We start from the raw sequence: 23,810 nt of genomic DNA, 5'->3' as shown, positions 1-23,810 counted from the left end.
CTTATCCTAGATGCCCTGTGGCAAACTGCAGATGGGACTTTCAATAATCCCTTTGTTGTGCTTACACCTGGTAATAATGCTGTCCTTGCCTGACCTGTCAGTTTAGGTAGAGAAATATATCATGGTGGGCCTGCAGTTGTGCCATACTCATCATTTTTGGATAATGATTAGAATCTTTCTCATAACCAAATGCTGCTTAAAACTTACCCTCAATTTTATCTAAGTATGAGTAAGGTGGGACTATTAGTCTTTATGCTTATTCTTTACCAATGTTCTCTAAAAAGCTTAGGAGACATTCATAAGGTCTTCATGAAAGTATGCCAAGTCTACTAAAGTAGACTTTTTTTTTACAAGTTGAGTAACTTGTAATTTGTTATCTGCTGCCTTTTTTTATATACAGTATGCTTACATAATATTTTCTTCATACCTTTCAAAGGTTACTAATACTTTGAGGAATTATCCTACAATAAATTTTGCTTCTCCGCTTCAAAATCAGCTTCCTTACCTGAAAATAGGTGTATGACCAGGCTTGGGTTTATTCCATGAGAAGTGCGAGGGCACGGACAGAAACTGTTCTGCAGGCCCATCTTTCTTCATGCTGTGCAGCGTGTCATCTGGAGGAGAATCAAGGTTAGAAGACAGATTTTCCTGGTCATCTAATGCCAGTTCTCCTTTCCCTGTCTGCAGCGATGTTCTATCCTGTGAGGTCTTCCTTGTCTTTGATGGGATGTCTGTCTCAGATGGGCAGCACTGAAAAGGTGACATGCCTATTGTGGGACTCCCAGCCCATGTGTCCTCTGTCACGCTCCCCCTGGGGGAATGTCCTGGCGTGGGTGTAGGTGAGTGATGAGGAGACAGGGAACCGGGATAGCAAATGTCAGCACTGGAGTGTCGCCTTTTCCCACAGGGTGAGGTTGGTCGCGAAGAGGGCCTGGAAGGAGACCGTGGACTAAGCCAATTTTCATCAGTGACACTATTGCGTGGTGAATGGCAGGGGGACTGTCGAGGAGAAAGAGTGGAGTGAGAGTGATGCACAAAGGGGGGATGATGGTGCTGCCATGGGGACTGCTCCTCTAGAACTCCCCCAACAGCCTGCGGTGACACACAAACTGGAGAAGTCAGAGGGGAGCCCAGACTAAACCTTGCAGCTGCTTCATTCAGCTCTGAGTCAACATCGTCATAGACATGTGAAAACGATTCACAAGATGAAGCATCAGAGAACCAGCTCCTAGAGGAGAGGCTGCTGCATGGGCTAGGGCTGAGCGAAGAGTCCCTGTATGAGTGGTCCAGTGGCAAATATAGATGGTCTCTGGACAAGGGTCTGTCGCCATGGTAATCCCCATCAGGACCATTGGCTGTCAGCTCCCCCTCACTAGCATCTAGCTCTTGCTGGCAACTAGGGGAGATGGAGGTGATCTGTATACTGGGGCATTCAAAGGCTTTTGGTGCCTCCACAGGAGCAGAGGGCAGCAGCGGTGAGGTGCCATATTTGGAGCCTTGTGCCTCGTAGCTTAGGGGATCAGTTCCTGTTTTGTGTGATGGAAGTCGTGGTGAAGTGCTGATGACCTGAGGATGGGAGTGCATGCCATGACGAGGCAGGCCAATAGACTGGTGGTTCGTGACCATAGACTGGGGCTGGCCCATATTTAGGATGTAGAATGATGTGTTGTCATCAGGCTCCAGATCTACGATAGATAAAAAAAAAAGGGATTACTACCATACTGTACCACATTTTAGACATATTATTGCTTCTAAAGCTTCATGCAAAGTAACCTGTCTGTTACGATTTCAAAGACTAATGTTTTACACTTTCTGAAAATTCTTGTATTTCTGCATACATTTTCCCTGGAACTTAACTCAATTTTGTCTATAAAGGCAAAAGAAGAGATTGCAAAATATTAGAGGTGTGTCGGTCGATTGCCCACTGATCATAATCAGACAATTTCCATGGAAAAGTGTGTGACTGGTGATTGCCGATCACTGTCTCTTGTTGCCGATCACCAAAACCAAACATATTTATCTCACGTCGTAGCCTGCATGTGCAGTTGTTCTCTTCTTTCCTTCACATTGCACAAGCACGTGGCAACAAATCCTATCGTGTGGAACTATAACACTCTGAGAGTGAAAGGGGACGTTTGCGTATTGCGGCAGAAAATTACCTAGGGGGTGAAACACATCAAAATGCATCAACACAACGAATCTAACATGGCATTTAAAAAACTAGCACTTGACAGAGTTTTACTAAATGCAGGGGAGGGGGGCATATCCTGAGCAGCCAGGTAGCAGGTAAAGTACCGCACAGCTACCAACACTCACCCGGATTAGCATCACGGTCAGAAAGCTAAACAAATAACCCAAAAAAATAATTTAAATCTTCGAGCTGGCGGTGTACGACGCTGGTTCTGCTCTCACTCTTGGACCGCCGCTACCTGCTACTGGTAGTAATATTTCACAGATGTAGCTTTGCTCTTCTGTCCGTTAATGCAGTACCATTTACTCTGACTTGATCCATTTTGTGTAGGTGTATATATATGTGGGTATAATTGGGTTTGTTCTAGCCCAATTATGTTTGTATGTTAGAGGTACACTATTAACTATATACATGTTAAAGGTACAATGTACCTTTAACATGAGGTACATTGTACCTCATGTTAAAGCATAAATAAATTTTGAGAATAAATAAATAAAAAAGATGTAGCGCTGCTCAAACTCCAGACAGTGAACTCTCACTCTGCTTAAAGATGCAGCACGTAAAAAAAAAAAAAAAAAAAAAAAAAAAAAAAAGATTTTAGATATGTATTAAAATACATCTAAATCAGGTGAATTTATTGCCAGATAATTTTTCCATTTTGTCAGATAACATAGTATCATTTATGGCTAAAACTAAAAATTGACAGCCATTCCAGGCAGTCGGCAGAGATTGGCCTCATGGATGATCGGTATCAGAATCAGCAGCAAAAAGCCAGATCAGAGGATCCCTACAAAATATTTATTCTTTATGGAAGACACTTGTGACTAAAACAATCACAGGTGTTTTGATCAAATAAGTATTGACTTGCTTATTTGCAGGCAGTACCGTAAGTTAATAAAATGGATACAACAATCTGATGTGTAACAAAATATCATGTTTCAATTGTTGACTTTGTGTTCTATGACTTTGTATTTTCATGTTTTATGATGTAAAGCCCTCAAATGCCTTGTTAGTAAAAGGTGCTATACAAATAAAATGTTATTTGATTTTCATCTGATAGACAATGGTGTCGGCTATAAATAATTTTTTCCCTCAGCAATTTAGGTAGTTTCGTAGCTGACTTTTCTAAGTATAAAATGGAGCTGTATACAATTGGCAAAAACCAACCACGGAGATGTTTTGTAACAAATGATTTAAAGTAATTTTCTATTGGCTACTTTAAGAAAATGTGGTTATGAGACTCCAAAAAAACATGTAAAAACAAGTTATTGTAAAATTGGTTAAGGGTGGGCATAATATGTCATGTTCAACTAGTCTGAACAGAAGCTAGAAGCTAAATTAATGGAAATTGTTATGCAAAGTTTACAGAAAAAGTTAGAAAATTGAATTATATTGTATGTCAATTCTATATTTTTTTTATGTGGAAACCTAACTACAAAAAAGAAGTGATATGCAAAGGTTTCAGTACATTGTTAGGAAACCCTTTGTTTATTGGAAGGGAAGTGGGAAGGGATGAAATGGCAACTTGGGGTAAAAAAAACCCCCAAAAAAAAAAAAAAAAAAAAAAAAAAAAAAAACAGAGTTGGACTGAGCAATGGATTCACAAGCAACCTTAACAACAGTTACTGTTTTTATCAATTTATAAGCACTATAATAAATATGTTTATCCATGATCATTTCCCACTCTATACTTGGATAATCATAAACCACATTTTTTGAAACCACTGATCTATTAATTTTACCAAACAATAATATTGTTCTTTTACTTAGAAACAAAAGTTCAAATGTTGGTGACATGTAAAATGCATTCTGAGATTTACAGTAACTTATTTGCACAATTTTGCCTTAAGTTTCCCCGAGACTTGGGGCCAAGGTATATCTCAGTTGCAGGCACTCATCTATGCATTGCTCCTGCAGGGATAAGTGGTTAACAGCACTTCTCAGGAAACAAATTCACACAACAACGTGTGCCGTCGGCTGTCATCGCAGCTAACGCTAGGAGGCTATTTATACCAAAGGTCATCCAGCACAGGCAGCATATGTGTATAAACAGACACACTCACTAAAACGGACAAGAATCCATTGTGTTCATTGGCACTATTCAGTGAGAGTTTATTGATATACTTTCACTGGTTATGCGTCGCTGCTCCCACTGGAACATAATCCCCATATGTTCTACATTTTTCATATGTGAAATGTTAATTGCACAGAAATACTTCAATATTATATTTTCACAATGAAGTATCTTCTAAAAATAATTTTGCATTCACCAACAGCAAAAAAGAAGAGTTATCAGAAGCAAAACACTGAAGGTATCATCTAACTTGAGCACTCTTAAGCTATCAAAGTACAGTCATTTTATTTAAAGATAGGAAGCATAAATATATTGACTAACAAGGCTTGGAGAACAAAAAATGGCCAAGTGAGTATGCACAAATTATCTGGTTTTGGCTAAAACCACAATGCAGCCTGTACAGGATACGGTTGTGAAATTCTTACACAACACTTCTATGTATTCCTTACATTTACAAACTTATTTTTTCCTTTCACTTTAGATAGAAAGTTATCGCCGAATGCAGGTAAAACATTTAGGTTTAGACAAAAGTAAGCAAAAGTCTCAGAGATTCTGAAGAGGATGTGTGTACTCTCCAACATCTCCATCCAGTCCAGTAGCAACAACAGCGGCAGGAGTGGCAAGTTGTACATATTTATAGCTGCTCGGTTTCTAATTGGCCCCGTTTGTCTGTCCCAAGACACAGTAACGGATCCTGTGATGACAGCTAGATGAACTGACAGGGAGCAAAAGAAAAACAACAAGTAGAAAAGGGAAAGCAAAAAATTTTTAAAAAGCAGCTGAAAAAAAGATTTAAAAAGTTAAAGGTGATGATGGCTGACGATTGTCTTAATGTACACACACACACATTTTGAAAAGAGGAATTTATATATACAAAAGTGTGCTTTATTTGCTGTAAATAACTGGAATTTGTTTTGTTTTTAGAAGAGTTTCTTCTAAAACTTGAAGTAATTACAGCTCAGTTGAACCATGGTAAAAAAAAATTGCTTTTTTTTCCCCCATTCTGAACAAGCTTTCCTTTTGTACAACGTCCTGTGTAAATCTCTGAGGCACACATTACTAAAGGCTTAGTCTACTGTGACAAGTAGTAGACAGATCTCAGAACAACTAACCATTCCTCACGCATTGGGTTGCAAAACTAATCAGTAATTAGGAAGTATAGAAATAATGTTTCATGGTGAGTGAGGAAAAATAGTTTGAGTTTTGAACAAGGTATTTCAGGCAGCTCCAGAGTAATGTCTTCTGTGTAGAATGACTTACTCCTTTATAGGGGGAACTAGAATGTTTTTCTTAAGAGCTTTAAATTGCTGAAAAAATAAAGAAACCAAACAGCAGCTACAGAGTCTGAAATTTACGACTTAAAATGGAGAGAGTTGGGGGTAGGGAATTTCTGCTTAAAGTGCATTATATGGAGGGATTTATATACTGTAAGGGTGGGTGTATTACTTTTGAGCTCGTCAGTGAGTCTTGTATTATCTAACATGCAGCTCTAATTAATTGTCGCTCTCTGCTTTCCTACTCATGATTTTAGCTGCTCTGTCTCGTCTTTATACCTGTTCAGTTTGCTCTACTTAAACTCTTGAATAAGTATTTAGAAAAATGTTGCATTGTCCAACAAGTCTCCGTTTCAGTTGCAGGATTCAAATCGAAAGGTCAAAATTAATGTGCAGCCAATGAATATGGAGCAACTATGTGATCCTCCACCCAAGCAATATTGCAGTTCTGAACAGAAAACAAATCTAAACCAATACTAGTAATAACTAATAAATTGGCCAGCTGGTGTAATTCTTTCTTGAAATCATCATGGAAAATTTTTAATAAAGTCTTGATCTGAAAATGGTACTCATGTCATCTTCAAATCTATTGGATAAATATTAGGCATCAAAACACTAGTTATGACAAAACCGTGAGTTTTTAAGTTTATGTTTTTCATCCACTTGATGATGAAGATAGACAAATAAGTAAACAGATGGGAGTCATAGTAGGGGTGACCAGGCTGCCTGGCTCACAGTCCTCATCATGCTCAGAGTTAAAATTAGGTTGCTACCTAAAACTGCACAGTGCAAGGAAAGGGGCGGGTGGTGGGAATCCCCCTTGTAAGAGCCAAAGTCACCTTAGGAAAGGAGGTCAGACTGGACCATGTAATACCGGTACTATTTCCTTATCAATGGCCAGTGTTGCAAACCCAATGCTCCTGAAAGGCCTGTGCGTCACAGACTCCTCAAGTGTCCATACATCAGACAGCCAATCTGGTTAAATAAAGATCTCTAAGAGGCTTTGCTGTACCTAAGCTAATAATAGTTTCGACTCACTGGGAGATGCTTCAGTGAAGGAAGGATTGGTGGATGTTTGTGACACACCACCAAGACCATTGTGTTCTCACTGTAACCACAGGGAACAGCCTGATCCGCTGCTGATGGAGGCATTTACCATAGCTCCTTGACATAAAGCTCAACAGGTCCCTGGCTGAACATCACGCTGCCAGATGATTCTCATTTGGAAGATAATCTCTTCCTCCCTCTTCCTATTCTCTCCACACACAAAGTGGGTCAGGGTGCTGTGACCAGCAATGACACACAGGCCTACATTCTGACAAACTCTGGTTTACTACAAGGACAAAGAAGGATTTGTGTCGAAATAAGATGAACTATTCATTACTGAATGTGTCATTTTTCTCAAAATTTAAAAATATTTTTTTTTTAAAGTTGTGTGAAGATGCACTTGTGAGCACTGTTGTCTTACAGTATGAAGATCCTAGATACAAATTGAGTTATTCAAGCCCTGGTTACTAATAAAACACTAAGGCATTTTTTGTTAGTGCTCCTGCTGAGATATATCAGTCTTATAAACATCCACATAGTACTAAAGATCTAATCCAAAGATTTGGTTGTAGCCCTATCAAAGGAGACCACATTGGAAAAGAGATCCTCATCTTTGTGGCTATTATACAGCTACCGGACTGTTTTCTATGCCAATGATAACGCTTTATGTTTCTGCTTCTACTTTCTTTCTAATTTTCTACTTCTTTACATCTAGTTTAATTTGTGCTCGTCTACTGTGAATATTTACTGCATTAATGTATAGATATACATATTCTTGTTTTAAAATATTTCGGGTTACATATTTTACCAAAGCCCTGTCACATTTAGACCACTTTATTAGGCTGTAAATATGTTAACCCTATATTTTTTTTTGCAGAAACTTAAGTTAATATAGAGGGGGTTCTTATATCTTTAAACATCTCTACACTATCACGTAAAGAGTAGTGCTACACAGCAAGAATAGGAATAGAAAAAAATTGCATAAAAAAAACATTCAGAAAAACAAGGCCTACTTTTAGATACTACAGGACTTGGTATTTACCAAATTACAGTCCGGCTCTTTCTGTGTGCCAATTTGCAAAGAATTGTTTCTGTGTGCTTATGCATATGTGCATCTGCTCTTAACATATTAATGTCTCAGGTTACCAACCTGCCCTAACACCATGTGGTGCTGAAGCAGAGTGGTAATCTAAGCCAGGGTTCCCTTTCTTGTGGGCAGGCAGGTTGATTAGGAAAGGCTCTGATTACATCCCCTGTACGGAAGGCTTTGTGTTTTGGTCAGTCTCCTCTTTCAGCACTCATCAAGAGCTGCTAGTCAACAGAGCACAGAAATAAATGTCCCAGTAATCTTTGCACCATGGATCCTGGTAAAAAATGCTATACGCTATACAGAACATATAATAAATAATGCATTGCTTTGTTTTGAGACAGGAGGTTTTTAGTAATCTGGTTGACAAAGAAATTAAAACATGCTTTGGTTAACTTCAGAAGAATTCAAGTCTGTCTACACATCAAGCAGCATCAACAGCAACTATATTATTTTATTGAATAGCATTTATTATTTTTCTAGGATAATTATCCAAGATGGAGAACAAATTTTACAGACGTAAAACAATTTTTAGATGTATACTCATCTGTAAAAATATTACAAAAAAATTCACCAAATTTTCATCAATGTTTCAGTCTTGATACAAAAAAAAACAAAAAACAAAAAAAACACCACAACAAAAACCACCTGGTTTTAAGACATGACCAGACAGAAAGTCTTTCAATAAATTCAAACTAATTTTGCAACAATGAAGTACATACAAGCTGTTCTTTAAAAAAAAACAAATTAAACTGGAATTACTAGACGTTATTATCAAACATGTGCAAGAATCAATAATCTGCTAATTTAATTTAGTGTTGGCAAATATTTGATCTGGTAGATTTGTTTCAAAAGCTAAAATTGGAAATGACTAAAAACCCAACAAATTATTCTGCAGAGCTACAACATATCATACCACTACTGCAGAGGCTTGTTGCCAGGCAGACAGATTAAGGATGATAACCCTCTTAACAATTAGCCACAAAACAATATGTCTGCACCCAAAGTACAACTTATGTCCTTGCCATTTTTTCCATTTATCACCAAAGGGGAAAAAATGTGCAGCTAAAACTGATTGTTCTGATTTAGCCCTGGAACCATGTGGTTTATAAAATTGTATTTAGGTCTTTTTTTTACAGGAAAAAACCCCACAACAAAGACATGTAAATGTAAGTGTGAATTATCTGCTGTGGTGTGTTAAATGTCCCTCACCAGTCAGCCTGAAAATTGGCCAATTCAGTTCCACTGCCAAGTGTTGCCCTTGACAAAAGGCTGATTGTATTTTTGCACTATTACAGTAACATATTTGAGCAGCATAGAGAAAGTTTGTTCCATCTTTCATGTCATAATCCCCCCAAAAAAACTGTTAGAAACTAAAAGAGTTATTTTTTTAGTAAGTGTACCCCTAAAAACTTTTACACCCCCCCCCAAAAAAAAAGAAAAAAAAAAAAGTTGATAGTGCCCTGAACTGATCAAGATTTTCACCAATAATAAAAAGGTTTTGCCATGACTCTGGTACAGGCTTTAATTTATCTATGAAATTATTTACAATTAACACAAGCACCTTTTTTTTTTGGTTTCACAAACAAAAACATTGTAAAATTTTACTATGGCTAATACCTCTGAGCTTCCACAGATACAGTGATTACCGGCAGAGCTCACAAAGGTAAATTTAATTCCATCACCCAGGGTTTTCCAAGAACTCTGCGTCTGGCTGGTGCCCTGCATTTCTAAACACAGACCTAGTGACGCACTTGCACACACGTATTGTAAGGCTTGGCCTACACCTGTGTCTCTAAATCTTGTTGGTTGGGTTTGGGCCAAACTCACTGCTGATCCCTATATGTAAATGTGCCTGGGACCCCAGCTAAAAAAAAATTATTAGAATAATCATTAAAAGTGGGCAAAATAAACTTTCTGTTAAAAGTACGACAAAAAAAAAAAAAAAAAAAAGACGCATAGATGAATAATGTATATAACAGAAATGGCAGATATATATAACAAAAATAATCTGACAAATGAAGAAGAGCCTTTTGGGGTTGTAATCTGCTATGGTATGTTTGGTTTACAATAACAAGCCTTAAGACCGAGTAGCCAGTAGAGACTTAATAAAGTCAGTCTAAGCCAATGCCAACATATGCTTGCAGCTAAATTAAGCTCCTAATTAACAATCTCATGCCGTGATAACATTATGGGATAAACGGAGTGCCAAGTAACCATCTGAACCAAATATTTACCAACAGATAAAGATCCTTCAACGGTACAGGATCAACCCATCTAAGAAAGATTAATGTGATCGTCTGAGAAGGTCTCTATTCAGATTTTTACTAAGTATCGTACAATCCTAAATGACTGCATAAAAACAGTTGTGGCCACATCTTTGACATTGCAATGCCAAGCTTTGTTCAGGCAAAACACAACTTTATATTTTTAATGCAAGGGGAAATAAGGAAAGGTGTCAAATACCTTTTCTGAGCACAAAAGACAACAAAAAAAGTGACTGACCTTTGTAAGTCTGTTTTCAAAGGTGAACCGCATGATGTTTCAAGTTAAATACACTCCCACAATAAGTGACACCCACAAAGCAAGAAAAATAAACCAAAGAGTTTGGGCTCTTGCATGCAGCATAACAGAAAGAAATTTTTAGAATCCCAGCTTTATGAATGATGCAAATAATGTTGTCTTCTTCAAGGGATATTACAAGGTTTTTTTCTAGGTGGGGTTCTGTGGAAAGGTTATGAGCAGTCATTATTTTACATGTTTAAAACCCAGACTGATGCAACTTTCAGCCACCTAAACAAACAAAAAAAATTATTATTATTATTTTTTTTTTAATCTGCCACATTGCATTTTATATTATGAGGCACACAGAGGATACCATAGTCAATACCGTTCATCTTTGAGAGTCTTCAGTTTGCACTAGAACTTATTTTTGCTTTGAAGCTAAAGCTAACAGCTAGTCAAAAGCAGGGCCCAGACTCTGCTTTGGATATTTGTAGTTTTTAATCAACTTCAGTCTTGCTGCAATTTATAGTTTAAACATCTGTCATGTTTAATTAGATTGTTATTTATACAAAAGTATGGTTATTTACAATGAGAACTGAGGTTTTCCGCACTCCATAATAAATACAAATTGGAAAGAAACTTTCTCCTACTACATGAACAAAAAGTAATGCAGCACTGCCTCTCTCCCACAAGTCTGTGTAAATACTGACTGCAAAAATTTTGCGCTCGACAAAAAGCCCTACATTTTAGTGCTTTTTGTCAGGGCCAACTATGAGGACACGTTTGCTTTGATATTTCATTCAGCCCAACTTGGAAATATCTGGCTTTAAACAAAAAGACTTGCTAAATGTCTCCATCGGTTTGTAGAAAAGTAGAAGAAAGCATCTGCACATTTGAAGAACAGTCACTGCAGCGAGGACATGCATAACATCAGAGGCCACTGCCAACAGGAGTGACATTTAAAACATTCTGTTGAAGCTGACTGTGCACGTGCCTGAAAAAGTCAATCAGGAAGAGGGAGAAAAAGAGCGACAGAGCGCCATACAAAGAAATAGTGCTTTTGCTTTGTGAGAGAGAATACAATGAAGCACAGGTGTCGGAAGAAAAACAGATTAGAGGGAAAATGAGACTGTAAAGTTATAAATGATGGGACTTAAAGAAAGGAGAGTAATTTCAGCTGATCCATGGACCACTGATAAACGCTTTAGTATGCCTATTTTTTCATCACAGTTTATACAAAAGCACACACATTCTAAAGTCTATGCATCGATCAGAGCCTGTAGGCCAAACACCTCTTAAAAAAACATCAACATTTCTGTAACAAAACAGAAGCACTTCCCATTCAGTAGTCAGGCCAAAAAAAGAGAGAAAAACAAGCAGGAAATAATTATGGCGCAAACAGGAAGACTGCAGTTTCCACTCAAAGAAAATACAACTGGAAGCTCTATGACAATAACTAAATAAAGATAGCCTTTAGGATTATTTTTATCCACTCCACAGCTTTATCACCCTATAAGAGAACAACTTCAAGGTTATTTTTAGTTTTTTGTTAAAGCTTAAGTTATTATTTTACCATTAATATTGATTTAGCATGAAAAACCTAAAAATAAAGCTTTAAAAAGGGCCATGGAAGGGTTATGTTGAGTTCATTATACGAGGCTGAGTACAGAGCAGGGGAGAAGGGCATGCACGTATGCACTGCACCCAAGTTTGGCACTGGTTGCTGGGAGACCAAGGGAAGTAGCTAGTTTTTCAAGCTGCAGCTTGAATCTGTTAGATTGTCAGAGGGAGGGCCTGGGATAACATTTAGGAGGAAGAGTGAGCAGCAGCAAGAAGAAGGCTCACAATATCCATCAGTCAGGACATTTCAAACTACTTCAGGAGCTGCACTTGTCAATGATTACTTGAAACTGAGTAGAGAGCAGTTTGACTCTGTTGACATGTAGAAAAGAGCAAGAGCAAGACTGCTAAAGAAAAAAAATAAAAAGATCATGAGCCCACCAAGATCTGAGGACTCGCATTCAAAATCTATTATATTTATTAGAGGACAACAGTTGCCATTTATTAATTATAGGCAGTACCTTAGCTATGCAAAGACAGTGTGTATCTTAACCAATAAAAACTTGTTACCAATCTTCAAATAACTTTAGCATCAACATCAGTGAGTTGGAATCAGAAGAAGGCTCCAATAGAAGTAGCTTCATTTATCAACTGTACTTGGAAATCTTTCTACTTCAGAGGCTGGATCTGATCTTTAAACATGATACATGAGTCTCTAGAAATATTTCCGAAAGATTTCTTGAGGCAAAAGAGGAGAAAGAAGATGCATTTTCAGGCAAGTTTTTTTTTTTGGCCTATGAACACATATCTTAATGAAACAAACCGCTGGTGTACAAGACTCAGCTTGACACAATCACGCAACAGCTTTAAAATGGGTTTCCCACTTCCATTGTGAAAAATATCTTTTAAGAAAGTGCTTGTGCTCAGAATAAAATGTTATAAGAATTGTAGAGTTCAAATGCCTATTACTCAAATACTCAAAAAAGTATTAGTACCCCTGGAACATTAAACTTCAACATAATGGGATTTTATTCAAAAGGCCTTAAAAATGTATATATAATTGTAAAAAGGAAAGAGAATAAAACATTATATAATCAAACAAAAATCTGAAAAATCTTTTTAGATTCCCCTAGTATCCAGTCTCTTTGACCCCATACATTTTAAGAACCAACTTTCACTGCAATTACAGCTGCAAGTGTTTTGAGGGATGTCTCTGCTGTATTCTGGAGACTAAACTATTAGCAGATTCTTCTTCGCAAAACATCAAAGGTTGGATTGACAGCATCAATTTTCAAGCCACTGACGGTAAATTAAATTTAAGTGTGGATAGTTTTTCTTCTGGGATTGCCCTTTATTTACTTCTATGATTTCTGCACATCATTCCTGTCCCAGCTGAATAAAAGTGTTCCCACAGCATAACACTGCCACCACAATATTTCTTACTAGAGATGGTGTCTTTAGTTAAGGAGGAATGTTAGTTTTTTTTTTTTTTATGATTTTGACATATGGGGCAAAAAAAAATTACACAATGGTCTTATCTGAGGAATTCATCTGCCTCAGCACATTTGCTATATCCCCCACAGTGGGAAGACTGAACAGATAGTTATCCTACTTTAATTGTGTTTCCATGTGGCTCCTCCAGAGTTAGCATAGTTCTTTTGGCTGCATCTATGATTAATAGACTCCTTTCTCTCTTCACAATTTACATGGATGGCAAAATCTTGATAGAATTAGTGTTCTGACAACTAAAACTTTTTTTATTTCAGTTGACTGATCAAGAAATGCTCTGTGAGATGTTCAAAGTTTGAACGATTGTTTTATAACCTCACCCCTTCTGCAAGCTTTTTCACAACTTTTTCCTTAATGCTTCTGGTGTGTTTCAACTAACAAACAAGGAACAACAGTGAATAGTTGTTTGGACTATTTGTGTAGCCATTTTGCAAATATTAAAATGGCTCAGTCAAGTTTTATATTTCTACCACAGATAGTCTGTGGTTTAAAGAAGTCATTTCAACATTTAAAAGTTATTTCCTCACTTTAAAAAAAAGGGCAGAACACAGAAAGAAAAAAAATCCCTAGATGCAGAAGTTTTATAGATTTCACTCTGCTGTAATGCAAACTCTGACATGTTGATGCAGCGCAGCCAACAGTAGCTTGAGTTACACTAAATTTAAACTAGACAGATGCCTTGCATAGTTACTCATGCCTCACCCCAGGAAACAAACGTCTCATTCATCATGCTGGGTGCCGGGACCCCCTAATTTCAGAGGGGTTAGGGAGCAACCACTTGATGATCTAACTCTAGATGTCAACCATATACTGTCCAACCTTTGACCTCACAATGTTTACATTTAAATTGATATACAACAACTATAAACTCATAAGCTCTTGTCTCCAGTCTTGGTTAAAACTTGAGTTCTATTAAAATTTGTTCATCAATACAATTGATACTATTTGCTTTTCTTTCTTAATTATTTAAATTTTCTATATAAAATTCTTAATCGTTTTTGCTCTACAAGCAATAAAAACTTTTAAAATCAAACTTTTAGTGAGAGAATAAAAACATGTTTCAAGTATTTCAATCCAGGAACAAAAACTTCTAAATCAGAAATTTAAAAAGAAAATAGTAAAAAAATAAAATAAATAAATAAAAAAAGCAATGTCTTCTCTTGTTTCAGAAAAATGTGATAAAATTTTTTGACCATTTCTAAATGCATTGTGTTGTACTAAACAGCTGTTAGAAGACTCATCTGTCTCCTGTTCATAAAACCAACACCTGGCTAGAATACAGGACTGCCACCAAACTCACCTGGTGATGTGGCGCAAAGCATACTTCCACTCTTCTCCTCCTTACAATGAAACGGTGAAGAGTGCAGACTTGCTGGGACAACACGGATTCTCCTGCTCCAAGTACAAAGTAGTCACTAGAACCTGCCGCCTGCCCTCTGCCACTCTCTTTGGGAGCTCAAAATAGTCCACCATGAGAGCGATGTAATTTCAGTCTTTCCCACGACAAGGACTAGGAGGATCGTGCTCTTGGCTCACAGGAGTAAAGCAATGACAGTAACAGGCACAAGGGCAAACGCACTTTGTTTGTTACTTGTTCTCAGTTAAACGTTTCACCGTTACAAAATCATCTACTTGACATTTCTTTGCATCCAAACATGACAGCGACAACTGCACTGGAATAAAAAAAATGAATACATTTTAAAAAGTCCCAGCTCAATAACAGTGCAAATCAAACCTGCAAATCAAACCTGACTAGTCACCAAGTGGTTTTGGTGACTGCTGGCATCTGGATATTTCATTAGCTTAGATCAGCCTCTCTGATGTCACCCGTGGTTTCTTTCATATCCTGAGAGAGCCGTAAGAGGAAAGAAGCCTGAGGCATCCTGGTGGCAGGTCTGCAACTCTGTTTTTGCTACCATATGAACAATAAACGGGGAGAGAGGGACTTCCAGCCGTATGACAGCAACAATAGTAAGTACATATGAAATTTGAAAAAAAAAAAAAAAAAAAAAAAAAAGACAGATTAGGCTACTTCAGTGGAACAAAAACACAGTCTGTCTTCCTCTCACCAGCTAGACCTGCTGTGCCCCCCTCTTCCATCACTCCTCCCTACCATCTGAACCCCACATGGTATGATCGGGCAGAAAGCCAGACACCTCTACACCGGATCTACTACCCTGTCACCCATAAGCGGCACTGCTGGCCCACCCCTTCTTTATTTCTAACCCCCAATTAGTACACCACAAAATCCTGTCCTGCCTTATCCACGTTTGTCTACTTCAGCACTGAATCAATTACGTTTTTCTCTCCTCAAGAAAAACATCAAGAGTACATAAACAGTAACAAAAAAGCTTAAAGACAAGAATTAGAAATCTCTTCTGTGAATTTAAATGCATCTTTGTATTATATGTCAGATAATAAAAAGGAAAAGAACACAACTTTGAAGTTGTCTGTAGTAAATAAAAACGTCCCTCAGCCGTTACCAGTGCAGCCACTTTCCGAGGAATTTCTTTCACAATGACAGTAGAAATTTGCAAAGTGAAGAGCCATCAACTTACACTGATTTTTTTTTACATAGTCATATAAGCTATATGACTCACATCTACCAACAAGTGGTTTCATTCATCAAGGAAGATCACAACAGGTGGTCTACCTTTTTTTTAATCAGTCTCCAACCTAAAGAATTTTAGACAAATGTATTGATTATTTTTTTCTGTCAGGATTTTTTCTCCAATCCTAAATATTCATCTAACTATTATTCTTTAGTTTTTTTGTCTCTTTATGCATTACTGATTGAAGTCGTTGAAAGATGTTCTGATATTTTCCTAAAGATTGTCAAAATAAACAAGTGCTGACTGCTTCAAAAAGAGCATGTGGTTCACAATACAAGCATAAAGTGTCTGTTTTTCCCAAAAATCATTCTAATGTAAATAAAATTTGTGCTCCATGTTACTTCAATAGGTTGGCTGTTGATATCCATTCTGAACTCCTATGTTCACATGCGGTACATAAATACTGTTGTTCCTCCGCCTTAGGATTGACTAGTTAGTCACAGTCCTTCCACCTAAATCCAGACTGGATAAATGGGTGAAATTCCTGGTAAGTGTTTTCATCCGTTTGTGCAAAGGAGACACATGAAGAGTCACTATTTGTTTCAACAGTCATCAGTTCTTCAAAAACTGTTTGTGGCCAAAAGACAGAGGCTGAAAAACTAAGTTGGCATTCAAAACAAGACAATAAGGGAGCCAATCTTTAGCCTACCCATGACTTAATGTGATTCACATTCCTAAGTTCACAAGTTAATTTAAATAAATTACCAATTCAAAGCGAATTTCAGTTCAGTACAAGAAAGACATTTTAGAACCTATTAAAGTGAAATGAGGAGAAATCAGAAGTACACTTAAACCCGTGTGCAATATGCAATTATTTATGGTGTTTGAATATTTAAAATAAGTAAAGCGGGACAACATGGACACTTTATACCTTGTATGTTCTGTTACCTATAAAACACTCCATTTCAGTATTAGACAATATTCTGATTGCAATAGGATGATATGAGGTGCGATGAGTTTTCTCTTCTTTCCTCCCTTTCATCACCCTGTGACATTTAGCATTTTGGATGATGCAATTTATCATCCAAAATGATAAATTGCATCATTTATTTGTGTCCAGTGTGAATATCTGCCATCATCAGACTCCACCCATCAGAAATGTTTTATTACATTTTACATCTCAACACTTGGAATACAACAATTATTGTACTACAAACAGTCCTTTGCAATACAAATATTGTACACAGATACTGTGATGACCATACATGTGTGATATATTCTGTATTCCTCTTGAAAATGGGATTGTGGATCTCCATGAGGCTAACCTGTATAACTAATAATAATAATAATAATAATAAAGCACTCCTAAACTCAAAAACCTGCTTTATGAAATTGTATAAGAAATGCAGCAAAGAAACTTTAGCATGTTTTAGAGCACCAAACTTATCAAAAAAAAAAAAAAAAACATAAGAAAAACAAATTACCATTGAAGCATATTAGTAACAGACTTAGATTCAGACATCTTGTGCCAACTTTCTAATATATGACAGTGACTTCTGTTTTTGTAAGATATCTTTGCAGGGCAGCGTTACAGAACTAGTAAAAGAAAAGAAAAGAAAAAGAGTAATGATGAATCAAATTGGAATATCTGTTCTTTTATTTCGCCTCAAAATATCAGGGGAAATCCCTTATAGTAAGTTTGCCCAGTGTCTGTGAATTGAAGAGTGGAATATTTCTCCTCAAAGAACAAGCAGTTTCCTGAACAATAAGAAAATGCAGAGCGAGACATGCACACAAGCAGACAAAAAAGAAAACATAAAAGAAAAACAGACAATTGTGGTCTACAGTACTCTACCATCGCAATGAGGTTCAGTACATTCCTAGATATGCGTAGGAAGACACTGGGTTAAATACAAGCTTAGACTGAGAATTAAAAAAAAAAAAAAAAAAGATTTATAAAACAGACTACTAAAAATGAAGGAAGGGAGATACTTCTTTGGAAAATGTACTGAGTAAAAGTTGTGAAGACTTGAACTTATTTGAGCAACAACTAACAACGAGTGACTCAAGGAAATAGAAACATCGGTTATTCTCATGAGATTTCCCCCCCATTTGTTATGAAAATGAGATTTACCTTCACAGGAGGAGATTAAGTCAGAAATGAGCAATTCCCCATTACTGCGCTCGGGTTATCCAGTTTTTAATTCAGACAGACACCCCCACCCGACTCCCACTTTTGGCGGAGCAATGCAGTCAAAACTAGATGAAAACCACTTGCATAGCAGAGGTTTTATTTCAACACATATTCCAAATGCAGTTTTTCCTCCTCGACCCAATGCCAATTCAAACTTCATTTTTTTTAAATCAAGAGGAAAAGTTGATTTAAGACTGCAAAAGCCAAACCCTTGTGGAGTTATTTTTATTTGATCCAAGTTTAATGAAAAGGCTATGGCAGGGAATTCACTTGTTCCATTTGTTTCAAACCACAGATGAAATAAATGAAGATTGAGCTTAGTGCTGATAAATAACCTGACATGGGTTCAACAGTGGGCCGCATATACAGTAATAAATATGTTCTTAGACGTCAATCAAAAATCTTCTCCGTATAAATTAAAGCAAATGTCAGTCACTTTTAATCATCTTTCCCACTGCACTGCAACTCTGTGCTTATCTGACTCAGGATAGTTTTTTAAATAGGCTTCTGAAAGTGCACGTCTCCATATTGTTTTGATTCTTTTACTTGTATTTTCATAATTTGAAGATATTGTACAATTAAGAAACCTCTTCTCTTGTGCTTGTCTGCCATCATTAAAACATCCTGGGAATGAAATCGTCTCCATAACTCACAAGTCTATTTTTGAATTTGTTTTGACATTACTCTTGAAAATATGTTAAAATAAAATACTTATGACATTTGACTCACAATTATTGTGTTATCCTGGTTTCAATGATGACATACGTTTCTATATAGTAAGACAATTTTGCATAAAATAAAAAAAAATAAAAAACTGTTTCAAGAATAATAAACTAACGTCAAACTTTAGCTAAACATAATTTCTAGTAATTCTGAGACTAATCTTAAGCGCAATTTAATATAAACATGTATCAAATGTTACTGGCTAGGAAAATCATTCAATATCCTAATTTCTCTGTCTATATGCGATCTTTCACAGTAGATCTCTGAAACGCTCAGTAACGGAGATGTTTGACTTTGTCCATAACTTCCAAGTCGCTAGATTACTTATAGTGATTAATCTGTAAAATATTTCCATTGCCTATACAACTGTGGCCCCCAAAATGATTAAATTAGGTAGAAACGGGAGAAATGTGTAGGTTCCCCTTTAAAGGGACAGTTTCACCTTTATTTAGATTTTAACCCAAAGCATCTTTTTTAGCATGGTACACTTGTGACATCTGAGACAAGCTTGCTATCATAGGTTTTCAACAATGTACACTGGCAGTCACAATGTTTTGCCTCCATTGTGCCCTGACTATTCTATTTGGAAAGGAAAGGGGGTCAAAGTTGACAATAACAAGGACAAATTCTTTGTAGACTGTAGTGCAATCACTGTGTGAAAAGTAGGAAAATAAAATAATAAGAGGGTCACAATGAGCAACACCCTGTCCAAATTTTGTCCTAACCCATTGGTGTGTCACTTGTCATAAAGAAACACACAGGGATAAAAATGTGTAGACGTAATAAAATGAAAGACATGCAGAGAGGTTTGATTTGTGCACGCAATGCATTTAAAATTGTAATTATTTTGATCATAATTGAAATCCTCATTATAAGTTTTAAGTGGCATCAATTCAACTTGAAATGGAAAAAATTATTATTTTCCAAAAGCTTTTTTTTCTATTTATATTCTTCTGTATTCTGACTCTGTAATGGTTTTTGATTTGAAATAATAATATTAAAAAGCAGAGGACTTATTGCATATAATTGGCAAGATGCCATTTTTCTCAATACATTACATGCAAAGTTTGGAGGCATTTTTGGAATAACGTATTTTATTTCAAAATTTGCAGTAGCTTTGTGAATTCTGGGGGCCAAAATCAAAAGTAAAGAAGAATTTTTAATAACTGTAGAGATCCACTGAATTGCCACAGCAATATGCTTAGTTTAATGTATAGTTTTTGTTTTAAATTTTAACAGTTAAAAATCAACTAGTATTCTTTTACTTGCATCTCTAACATTATGGTTAAACAGCACACAAGCACAATGCTCAAAGATTCAGGAAGCAATCTTAATAGAAAGTGGTGATGGTGATTAAGTTCCACATGAATGGAATGTCTTGCAACCACAGTAAAGCCGACAAACTCTATAGATAAGATATAGATTATTTCCAAATAAAGTTCTAATAGTTAAAACAGGAGAAAAAAAATAAATATAAAAAGAGGTATGAAGTGACACAAGAATCTTTCTTACGTATACTGGTCATAGTATGTTGTGTGCCTCCTCATTACTTGCATTCTCATCATGAAACAAAACATAGACTGCTTAACGGCATCAAAGTATACCAAAGTGTATGGCGTGCAGTATCTTACCTTTTGAAAACCACAGAATTACACGAGACCATTCTATGGTTTAAAGTACTTCTTCTAAGACGCCAGAAAGAGTACAGCAATTTTTTTTTTTCTGGTTGTGTAGTATAAAACGATGCAGTGCTACCCCCTCCCCTACATGTTGCTGTGCACTGGCTACAACACTATTCTCATGCTCACAAAAAAGTTATCCAGATATTTCTAATCACAGGACAAGACTCTTGTTTTGACAACTGAGAGGCTCCCCCAATCACTCTAAAAGGTTATCTCCTTCATACTATAGTTTTTGCTCAAGTCTGCCAATCATAGACAAAATGCCAAAACGAAAATGTTACCATATTTATAACAGTTAATATCTGATATGCTATATTTTTTGCAGCAGTATTGTTTTTGTTTTGAATTCAGAGCAATAAGTTCATATTAAACCTTTTTGTGTTAGTGCAACTTATATGTGATGTACTTTCTCAAGGTAATCATACTGTTAGAATCTCATATCGCACCATATGTATAATATCTGTTTGGATTTGATTAAGAATCTAAACAGAACTGTAGTTTTCATCAGACTTCTTTTTTAATTAATGGGTTTTCACTGAAGCTACAGAATTTTGTTTCAAGGCAGAAAGAAGCAATCTGCTGACACTCTGCAAGTTCCAACATATAAATGCAATGCTGCAAAATTTGCTCTCCTTGAAGTCATTTATTCTTTTAACTCTTCTAGATCTTCACAATTACACATAGTATGGAGCATTTTACAGTTTTGAGAAATGTAAACAAATTCTTTGACATTAAAAGTACAATGGAAATGTTTTAAATACATGAAAACCACACATGCAGTTATCAGTCCCAGTCACAATTGTTTTTAAAACACTGCAACTCCATTTCTGCTCTCCCCTGAGTTATTTTGTAAATAAGGTAATAAAAGTTTTGACAACAAGAGCCTCTCTTACCAAGCATAAATGTGGTACAATGACATTCAGGCTGTTCCCGCTCAGGCATACCTCACATATGCCACATCAACCAAACTAAAACACAGCCGATGACTTTAAGTTCAGCAAGATGTTAGATTAGGATAAGAGCCAGATGACAATTCAAAATCAAACTCAACATGATGTCAAAACATTTTTTTTTATTATATTTATTTTTTGTAACCCCCCTACAAACTCATACAATGAGCACAATAAATCTTTTCGTTAGGCGTTTGTCTTCTGAGTAATGCATATTAAAATATGCAAACATGCTATCCAATAATCAGTTATTTCAAACTGATCAGTTTCTAAAGACTTACTTAGCAGATTCCCTTTGTGTGTGGATATCAATCTCCAGCGTACATAAAGCGGTCTTAAAAAACTAGTCAAGTTTTTTAATAAACTATCTTAAGCACCAACATTTATTTAAAAGAATGTAAACTGATCAATTAATGTGTAATGTGTTAGGCGCATGTTTTGACTGTTAGAGGGGTTATGCCTCCCACGCTTTCCATTAACGTCTTTGGAACTAACAGGTCTGTAACAAATAAAACTCTTAACTTTGTCATTGAGTGGCAATATATTGCAATTTTGCTAACACGTGAACTTAGCATAGCAAGCTAATGACAGCTGGAGTGTGGACGTGTCTTACAGTGTCAGATAAAATGACTTAATAATGTGCACATTAAAAATAATCAGTATGGCGCTCAGACTGGTTATTTTCTGTTGTGTTACTGCAACCAAAAGTTGCCGGGAAAAGCTAGGGCAATAAACAGATGTGCAAGTTATGACAGAACATATTGAGCCCAAACTTTACTACTCACACTTACAAACACACAGTGTTGAGTGTGTATGCAGAGTGAAAACGCACTGACCTGCGGGGCCTAAAGGCTGCTGCTGCCCGTCCTCTCCGAAAATCAGTCTGAAGTCCAGCTCCTCATTCCCGGGGCAGTTTGCAGTAGTCATCGGGTTTGACAGCTGGGTTTCTCACCCCCTCCACCACTCGACCGTCGACGACCGCTGGGAGCAATTTGCGCCGTCCGAAAATGTCACAACATTTACCGACTGCCACGGCGCCAAAACTTTAGACTTTTGTTCATTTAACTCAGCTTTCTTTAACGCGCGCGCTCTCGTTTCAAAATCGAAATGAAACAAACAAACAAAAAAAGAACCGCTCACAAGGTTCTTCTGTTTCTTTCTCTCTCTCTCTCTGTCTGTCTCTCTTCCTCCGACAGTTAACGAGCGAAATTCTGGCTTGAACTTTCAGAGAGAGCCGCCTGCCCCCTCTGCCTCTCCTTGTCTCCTTTCTTCTGTCTTCCACGCAAAGCTTAACAATAAACCCGCGTTGTTTAACGCTCTCTGTAAGGCTGCAGAAACACCCGTGTAATTGTACGCTTCCCTCTCCCTCCTGTCTGTTTCTCTGTCTCTCTCCCTGGAGCTCCGTTCCCAACTTTTACTAACCCCGCGTGACAAGGCAGTTCCAGCGCTGACGTCAGCAGACACAACACAGGGCACGCACAGGAGCTCGCTTAATCGGCCTTAATAAACAATTAAATTAGTAAACAATTACAAACACTCCTTTAGCATACCTAAACATGTAGCTTTGTTTAAATGTCATACTATTAAAAAAATGCAATAGTACGTCTTTAATATAAATTAATCGCAGCAGATTATCAATAAAACTTCTTAATAAATCACAATTTCCTTATTCTAGAAAACTGGAATACACAAATAATTTAAGCTTCTTTTAGCACGTTTTTGAAAAAAAGGAGGTTCCTATGAGATGAAAAACAGAACATAAGTAGTAATTTTGTTTTGTTTGTTTGTTTGTTTCAATATATAAAGTATTGCATTGAAAGATTGTCCTATGTTTTTTTTGTTATTTTTCTTTCTTTTTGATGTTGCCAAAAAAGGATGAGCAGAACCTTTGAATTGGGTTTTATTTAATATTTAAAATAAAGACATTCAGGTGATTCCCTGCTGTTGTACATGTGGGTTAAATGAACAGGTGATTAACTGGCTTCTGCAGCAATTGAATGAATGCAAAGGAGGTGATGCAATCATTTGAATCAGTTGTACTGGTGTCCGGACTCATCAAAAACATGCAGGACAGTGGTCCCTGAGGACCAGGGTTGGGGACCACTGCTGTATAATATATACCATTTCCATCCATTGGGCTATGAAAATATTAACTACTTTAAATCGTGTCAAAACCTCTGGTGATGACAACCTTCCACAGTAGACGACACCTTTCTGTGCAGAAAAAGTCAGGTAGGACTAATAGTAACATTTTGCTTCCCCCATGACATCATTGACCATTTATGGCAGAGATGAGACTTTAAGGTTTTTTTAGGCCAATTTATAGCCCTCTTTCCTACTCACACATTTCTATTTCCCCACTCACCCTTTTGTACCAATACAAAAACTTTTAATTCCCTAGTCTCTACCATTTTGTCCTGGCTCCTTCCATTTTCATATTTAAGCTTCAGCAGTTTCTTCTT

At 36.8% G+C, this 23,810-nt stretch overlaps 1 protein-coding gene across 2 annotated transcripts in view; it reads right to left on the bottom strand.

Moving 5' to 3' along the window:
- Window positions 1–22,826, bottom strand: part of nfatc3a (nuclear factor of activated T cells 3a) — a 63,922-nt gene extending 41,096 nt beyond the window's left edge. For both annotated transcript variants that reach the window (XM_044106165.1, XM_044106156.1), the window contains exons 1-2: window positions 22,185–22,826; window positions 506–1,685 (exon numbers count right to left, since the gene is read on the bottom strand). In XM_044106165.1, coding sequence (XP_043962100.1) covers window positions 506–1,685; window positions 22,185–22,275 — 1,271 coding nt within the window. In that variant the 5' untranslated portion in view covers window positions 22,276–22,826. The remainder of the gene's footprint in view (window positions 1–505; window positions 1,686–22,184) is intronic.
- Between the last annotated feature and the right edge of the window lie 984 nt (window positions 22,827–23,810).

This window comes from Gambusia affinis, linkage group LG02 (genome assembly GCF_019740435.1).
Source record: "Gambusia affinis linkage group LG02, SWU_Gaff_1.0, whole genome shotgun sequence".
NCBI lineage: Eukaryota > Metazoa > Chordata > Actinopteri > Cyprinodontiformes > Poeciliidae > Gambusia > Gambusia affinis.
The sequence above is the reverse complement of the archived record's forward strand: the minus strand, read 5'-3'. Positions and strand labels throughout refer to the sequence as shown.